General features: G+C 30.6%; 1 protein-coding gene across 1 annotated transcript in view; it reads left to right on the top strand.

Annotated features, from left to right (window-relative positions):
* Zasp66 (PDZ_signaling and DUF4749 domain-containing protein Zasp66) overlaps nt 1-3,232 on the top strand; it is a 75,928-nt gene extending 72,696 nt beyond the window's left edge. The window contains 2 exon segments of the mRNA XM_067790730.1: nt 937-975; nt 2,737-3,232. Of these exon segments, the coding sequence (XP_067646831.1) occupies nt 937-975; nt 2,737-2,823 (126 nt within the window). The 3' untranslated portion in view covers nt 2,824-3,232.
* Nucleotides 3,233-8,663: the final 5,431 nt, after the last annotated feature.

Genomic DNA, 8,663 nt, shown 5'->3' on the forward strand with positions numbered 1-8,663 from the left:
AAGGTCGAAACGACTGGATGCTTAAGATCATCGATCTCATCGACCATTGACACATCGTCATCATTCTTGCACTTTATCATGAACGTGTTCGTCAAAAATATATAAAAACAAAACAAAAACTTGCATATTTTTCCTGTAATCATAAAATAATAAAAATGTAGTTCTGGACTCAAAATCGGTTATAATGCTATTCGAGACAAAATAAAAAAACAAATTGAATTCATGATCATAAAAATTCGTTCATTTTGCATATGTATTTGTAATAATATATGTATGTATAATGGTTTTGATGTTGCATTGCATGCCACTTGCATTTCATATTCTTGACCACTTCCTTTTAACTCCGATCGCAGCACTTTTACCTTTTTTTAAATTTTAGAGTTTTCTTGGTATTATTTGATCAAATACGAAAGTTATATTAGACTTATCAAATTACCTACCAGGATTTAGTTCAATTTGCTCTGAGCTCGTCGTGCCTTTTAATTAACTGCGTTAGTAATTATTCAATTCGAGCCATAACCGCCAAATTAAAATACAGTGACAAATTACTGATAGGATTTATTGCGAAGGGCGCAAAAGTCTTACTTGACTTAAATTTGTGATCCTTACCAAGTTTTAGAAACAACAAAATTGACTCAAGAAAAGAATAATAATAATAATTATTGCCAATTTGAACGTTATCGAATTTTTTCCAAAGTAAAATTATTTGAAAAATTGCGATTATGGCACGAATAATTGGTGTAAATCTTCAAAATGTTCAGTTCACAATTACCATTTTTATGTATTTTTAAATAACAATTTGTAAATCAACAGTTTTTTGCTGTGCTTTTTCATCACTCTAGCTTCTTTTCATACTATTCATTATGTATTCAAATTAGTGTTAGAACTGTGAGTTTGATGAGGTAATCTAATAATTTTATTGATCATATTTTGCAGAAATCAAACCCAACGTCCGTTTCCCACACGACGTACAATGTAAGTATAATAAAAAATTCTAGTATTCCTCTATTTACGCAAAATTGCAAGCAATCAAAAAATACTCATGACGACCCATAACATATGAATTTTTAGGCGCGAAAAACGTTGTAAGCGCTAGTTTTCCAAAAAACTAGTTTTTTATCAGGCTAAATCGCAATGAGCTGGGATAAGGATATTAACCGTTTATCCATTATTATCATCATTGTAAAGCTAGCTTTTATTTAAAAGTGAAAAATCAATGTATAAATGTGTGTTGAATACTCCCACACCCAAATATCAAAAAAATGTATTAAATTTCTTTAGGGAGTTTTCACAAAATCAGACCCCTCTGAGCTAATAAATAAATTGCATTTTGCACTATCCAAAAATTTTACATTACTTTTACATAAGGCTACTCCATTACTATGTAAAATTTTTTTGCAACCTCGGTTTAAAGTTTTGTTATCAACTAATTTAAATAATTTTTAAAATCATAATCGTACTGGCAAATATTTTTTTACGAAGCTGCCCTTCTTTTACAAACAACAAATTAAGTTGCGCTAAATTTGAAAAACTTCTTTCTTAATTCGAAACAAATGACAAGATCATTGCAAATATGTACAGCACATAGTGAATGTCTTAAAGTTAAGTTAAAGTTCTTTAAAAGAAATGCCGCGACCGTGGCAGCAAAAGGGGACAAATTTTAATAACATGAGAACTCGAGTTTCGCAAATTAAATTTTTTGCATACGTGTCACACCACAACTAAATATTACAATACCAAAATTTCAGTAAGAAATGTGAGACTGTTAGTTTTTTTTCTAACTTTATATACTTGTCGCGACCGTAAAATTTGGTACACTTTTCTTGACAGTTAAGACACAATTTTTAAACCGCATTTTCCTTAATCAAACGGGAAACCGGGCACATACAACTATTTCAAGTCTACTGAATTCAGTGATATTTATCATTTTTCTATGTTAGTCCTCGTTTTCGAGTTATGGACCAAATGACCTTTAAATATTTTACCTCAAAATGTGTATCACACAAAAGGAGCTTTTCAGATTATGAAGATAGTATGCATTTCGTTTGTATACGACAACCGGTTATAGAGATATTACCCTATATAAACCAAAAATCGAATCATGCCGCGACCGTAACACCGACATGTCGCGATCGTTAAAACTCTAATAAATCAGAAAGGGTTGAGAAGTTTTTTTTCTTTGATTGCAGTATCAATAGATACAATTTCAAATATAGATATGATAAGATGGTTTTAGTGAGTTTAGTAGGAAAATTTTACAATGTATGGTATGGAAATGAGTTCCACACAATTTATGAACTTTAAAATGTCGCTATATCTTTCTTATTTTTTGCAGTATTTTTTGCGTAGTCATTACTTTATATGCGTCATTAAAAGTGGGTTTCCCTTCCTTGAAACTTAAAATTTTTTCGCTTACAATGTTCTTCGCGTCACCCCTTCATATGGTTGTACTATCCTTAAAAAAAACTATTGACTACCTATTATTCTTGCCTATTATCTTTATACATATGTTTATACTGGGAGACGATCCTAATCGAGTTTTATGAAACTCTTAACACAAGTAACCCAAACTCGTCGTAGTTAAATTAATTCAAATTAAAATGTCTATAACAATAAAGAGTTGGGAGAATCAATTACCCAAGTTAATTAAAAATGTCAGATTGAAAGAATACATCGATAAAAAATATTTTGCATATGATTTGAGTAATTAAAAACTTAATTTTTCTTTATAATTAGGTGGTAAATACAGAAGATGACAACATCCGTCAGAGTTCATCGTTCAATCGCTTGATGTACAGCGTCTTGGGTGCGTCGGAATATTAAGTTTAACAACAATTTCAAGCTAGACAGAAAACCCATCGATGTATATGGAAAAGAAAACAATATTAACAGTAGAATTAAACAGCAAAAAAATATATATATAATTGCATATATGCACATATAAAGATATATTGAGCAATTTTTCTCATAGATACAGAAGTACACTCAAGCAAATAAATAAATATTAATACAATTAATATTTTAACTCATTTTAATCATACAAAAATCAATAAAATAACATTAACAAAATTAAAAAAAAAATTGCAAAGTTATATTAAATTCATATTGTAATTTTTATTAGACTCGATATGCAAACACAAATTGTGCACAGCTTAAAAAATAAATAAAAAAAGCTGTTATAAATGTATTAGGCGATTAAATTTTTTTAAATAAAATAACAAAAAACCCAAAAGCCAGTGAGCCAGTTTTTTATGTCCGAAATATAAATACTAATTTTACGAAAAGTACATTTTATTATACATAAATATGTAAGAAAATAGTAAATTTTATTTAAAAATTAGTGTTTCTAGTCAAAAGAAGTGGAAAATCACGATTTTGAGTCGAAGTGGTAACAAATTTTATATTTTTTGACTCCAGCGTAAATTTTCTATTTTACCACGATTTGCATACAAAATAAGAACTCGCAAAAAATTTAGCTTACGCATAATTAAATAAAATTAAATCATTGGACTGGAAATACTCCGTTATGGTGTTTTGTTGAACGCCGTTTTGAGTAAAGAAATATTTATTAGGGAATTTGATGTTACCTTTAATTCTGTTTGGGATTTTGAAAAGCGTCATTCAAGTCGGAAAAGATTTTAAATTTCGACGCTTCTAACGGAACATTTCTCTGCAGACAAAAATCTGTTTTTGTACTAGTGAATTCACCAATCGTTCCCGCCCTGTAAGAAACTACTGCTTCAATATGGAGTAGTTATTGAAGGTGTCGATTCATTACTTCAAGTTCTACTTAGGTACTCGTGTTACTATGTGGGACTTTACAATTATTTTTTATATACAAAAAACAATTACACCATTTTTTTTAATTGTAAGTAAATAAGTATTTGTTTTATGAAGCACCAGCCTTTATACAAAAACAGTAAATAAATAAAGTAGAGTGGTATTTTCTTAAAGCAGACATCACACATTTAAATTTGTGTGAATATATTTATAGTCCAGCACGCATAGCTTACCTTTAATTTTCATTTAAATTTTAAACTGGTCACAACATGTTCCTTAGCTACGTGTGCAAGATCTTGAGGAGTTCAGGACTTTGTATCTAAGGAATATCGATCTAAAACAAAAAGTTATAGTTCATACCAACATTTGGACATTTTACGATTTCTCCTTTTGACCACTTTTTCACATATTTCCGGAATGCATCAGGGGTTTGCTTGGTGTTGATGCAACATGTTGCTAAATATTTACTGTGCATTTTCACTTCTGAGACCAAAAAAACATGGAAGGGCTAATCGTGGAAAACTGAAGTATTGGTATGCAATGTACAAGGGAAAATACTTTCTAGCCCAGCGAAATTTCAAAAATCCCTTTCCCACCCCCTAATCTTTAAGTGAAAATAAAAAATAACTCAGACGCGCTGGACTATAAGTATGTCAAAGAAAGAAATCTGGACCAAGTCCATTTTCTGAAAAATATCATAAAGCTTACTTTTTATTGAGTTAAGTATTTCAGCAGAGAAATCTTTTTTATTGCTTAGTAAAAAGACTTCTTTAATAAAACAATTTAAAGAGCTACGGTAATTTTTATATTCAATATACAATTTGAAAGTCAAATGTACACATACTATAAACTATTTTCCGAACTAGTGAAATTAATCTAACTACAGAACTATGGACTTCTAGGAACCAGCTTTCGATTTTACTGCAAGTTTATCTAATTTCCTATCAATTTCAATATTTTTCTCATTTTATCGCCATTTACCAATCATTTACCTATTATGTGGCATGTGTTTTGAAACTGTTCAGTTATCTCACATAGTTCCTACTGGGATTGTTTCATCTTTATACGACTGAAACTTTTACAATTATCATATAAAACATGGGTGTCCATTTTTAAACCAATATCGCGCCATCGATTTTTCGATAGGATTTGGGCTCAGGAAAAAAAGTTCCACTGCGCATACCCAAACATATAATTTCCGAGCCTGCGAAATTAATTTTTTTTTACTTTTTTCGACTTTGATTTTTAAGGTTTTTTTCATGACCTACGAAAAAAAGTAAAAAAAAATGAAATTTCGTAGGCTCGAAAATAATTTTTTTTTCGGTATGCGTAGTGGAACTTTTTTTCCTAAGCCCAAATCCTTTCGAAAAATCGATGGCGCGATGTCGGTTACCTTTCGTCCATACAAATCGACCCACCCTAGTATACATAAGTAAACGATTGGCAAGTATTGAAAAAGTACTGTGAAATTTAATTGGAGAATAGCACGAACAATCAAAAAATGTAACGAAAGCGAAAACCAGCTTAAATGAAATAATTAAAACTATTATTTCTTAGTGAAGTTCAAATAAAGAGAATGGGCAGTGCATTAATTGTTAAGTAAATAAGTATACCACCCTGTAGGGAAAGTTGGTAAAATTTATTTACTAACATAAATACTCAAATAATTAATATTTTGAAGTTTAATTTATGATTTTTTTAAAGAAAGTAGAATTTGAGTTTCCGAAGGGCAGTAAATGTTCAAATAATATCAAATATACTTAACTTTGCTGAATCCTGCACAAAATTTGTGGCGCAAACAAATTATTAGGTATTTTTTGTCAATTCCTCTTTGGCCTTCTGATATTTCATTACCAGAGATACCGCTTTCTCTCAACTTGAATAAATACTTAACAAGTGTTCGTACACCTGAGTTAACCGAGTTCTCAATCGGTAATGCGGGCGATTATTGACTAAGATATAAAAATTTCGACGGCTTAAGTTAGTGAATCTAGCTACAGAGCTGGTGCTCTTCTAGTGTATTCGAAACACTCATTAGTTCGTCATCAATTTCCTTTGAGGGCTGTTTTCACCATCTTCTTTTTACGCTATCTATTCGATAAAGCTCCAGTCAGCGTTAAATGGCTTAATAGGCGCCTCGCTGCATTACTAGTTACTGTTAGCTTTATTCACATAGGCTCTAAACAAAAGATTTTAAACTTTACAGGAAAAGCAAAAGACATCTCATCATGCAGCTACAGTTTAAACTAGATGCAGTTAAAATCTAATTGGTTTATAGGTACAAAGTTAGTTCCGAACCAGATCAAAATTCTGCTAATTGATGCCGGTACTATTTGAATCCGTTATTCCATAGTTTTACCCATACCAAAACTTTGTACATTAGAACTAGTCAATTGCAACTTTTTCTTCATCCGAACCAGGAAAAACTGTATGGCTTTATTAGCTTTAATTGCCAATTCAGGACAAATATAAAAGTCCAAATTAAAAGCACTTCATCCTATCCTAAAAGGTTGTAACTTAAAGGTTTTGTCGTAACTGAAAAAATAATATTTTTGTCACAAAAGCTATAAATTTATCTTAATTTATTTACTTTTCACATTTCGCAAAACACTTAGGCTGCTAAACCAGAATATAGACTCATATGCCTTCTATTGTATAGCTTGGCGCTTTAAGTTTACGAAATGTGAAAAGGAATTATACTCAATTTAATTCATATCTATTAAATTAATTTTTTCAGTTAAAACCTTTTTAACCGGTCTCCTGAGTAACGACTTTATTAACGACTTGGCTGAGATATGGCCTTATTAAGAGAATGTCTGAGATTCATCCTTTTTAACAAAGTTTTTAAGTTACGATCTTCTATAAGGATAGGACGATTTGTATTTGTTGAGAAAATTCTCAAATTTATGAGTAATTATCTTAACTTTTGACATCCCAGCAGGAAAAGAAGCTAGCTACAATCTGACTAGAAGTTGGTTTCCAATAAATTGACGTGCACCATAATCTTTTTATTTTCTTTGGAAAAAAGCTTAATACTTTTGTACGGTAATGACCAAAAAAAGTAAGAAATTATTTTCTGATTTAGAATTATTTCGGTTTTTAAAATTTCACAGTTACAATGGTTGCCATGGCTACCTTGAATGGTCCCCAACCAAATAATTGCTGACATTTTGAAGTTAACAATAAGTTGGTTACTTTCCGATATCCCTCAAAATAGTCAACTAATATTAGTTTGCTTTACATACCAATTGATAATTTTAATTTAGTGATTGAAAAGGTCTAAATTTTATACTAGAAAACAACATTTCTGAATACCTTTTTGGATATTATTTCAGACAAACTCAAAAGTTCTTCGACATTGATTTTTCCTATGAATACAATTTTTGTGAAGTGTGAGTAATAATTTAAAAGTTTTTTGCCTAAAATTAAAGAATTATTTCAAATGCAAAAAAAATTCCACACTGTAATGTTCGTATGTATTTTTATACGGCGTTTGTATATATTTACTTAATTTCTTATTAGAAGGCAATTGTAAAGTAAAATGACCTTATTCTTGAAGTTTATAATAAGATACTCATGGGAGCTACAAAGCAATGTTGCCGCAGAGGTCTTATTCTTGATGTTCAGTTGCACGATCTTGTTTCTGGCTAAAACGCAGTATTCACATCATAAGGAAAATATTAGTTAAATAAATAAATGTAAGGCGCGTTAAACTCCGAAGAGATTTAAGGCCGAGCTTCTCTTCCAATTTGCGTCGTGCTCATCTTAAATTTTCCTAAATTTTCCTTGTTTAATGCCAACTCCCAAGGCTATCTGCACGGCAGATGAGTTTTCTTGAGAGTTGAATACTACTTGACGAGCGAAAATTTTCTTAAGCATTTCTTATGCGTGTTTTTGTATGGAACTTTTCATTTCTTGCGACGTGTGGATACTGCGTTTAGGTATATAAGTTAAACAAGGTAAGCATGAATGCAGACCAGTGGTAGAACTTTTCTAGCAATCGTATATATAATGACTGTTTAAAAGTACTTAGTATTGCTATTTCGGAATCGGAGCGGAATTTGGAAACGGAATCAGGATATAAGAGACTACTGTATAGTAAAATAATATTAAACTTTTCTTTAATAAGTGGTTAAAGAACGGTATCCTGTTCATACGAAGAAGAACTATTTTTGTACTCTTCTTCTAAGACAAACCTGGGGTAGATTCAGTAAGCTTGAATTTTGAGATGTCCATTTTTCTTCCATAAAATTTATATGAAAGAAAATTGTACATTTCAAAACTCACACCTACTGAATTCAGCCTCTGGTTTTTAATTTGAAAACAAGTATTGTCGTTTCCTCAAACATTTCCTTTAAAAAAATTTTATTTGACATGCGTCAAACCCGACATATATCAACAATTATGACATCACAAGCAATAGCAGTCTTATATATATATCTATTTACAAAAGGCCTTAAGTCAACGTAAACCATTTAAGTAATGCAGATATGACGTATTAAAGAAATGTAAACTAAATGTGTTAGTCTTTGATGTTAATTCCGTATTCTGGGCAAACGATATCTAATCCCTTAATAATCCATATTTGAACTGCAATCTCAAGTTTTTTGATTTTTTTGCATGTTAATCGTCAACACCATCAGTTTTGGACTTTTTAACCCATTAATAAATTTGTTGTTAATCAACCACATCCGGACACCTACCAGGCATTTTAGATGTTCACACCATAAAAAGTAATTACATAAACCGAGGGATCCTGCATTGATGAACTGCCATTTTAATTCTGGTTTTGCTACTTAATTGTTAATAATGGAATGAAAACAGCAAGGTGTTTTAAACTAATGTAATGTATGATATGTATTGCTAATAATGAATTGAAAATT

Source organism: Eurosta solidaginis, chromosome 5 (assembly GCF_040869045.1).
Source record: "Eurosta solidaginis isolate ZX-2024a chromosome 5, ASM4086904v1, whole genome shotgun sequence".
In the NCBI taxonomy this organism is placed as follows: Eukaryota; Metazoa; Arthropoda; class Insecta; order Diptera; family Tephritidae; genus Eurosta; species Eurosta solidaginis.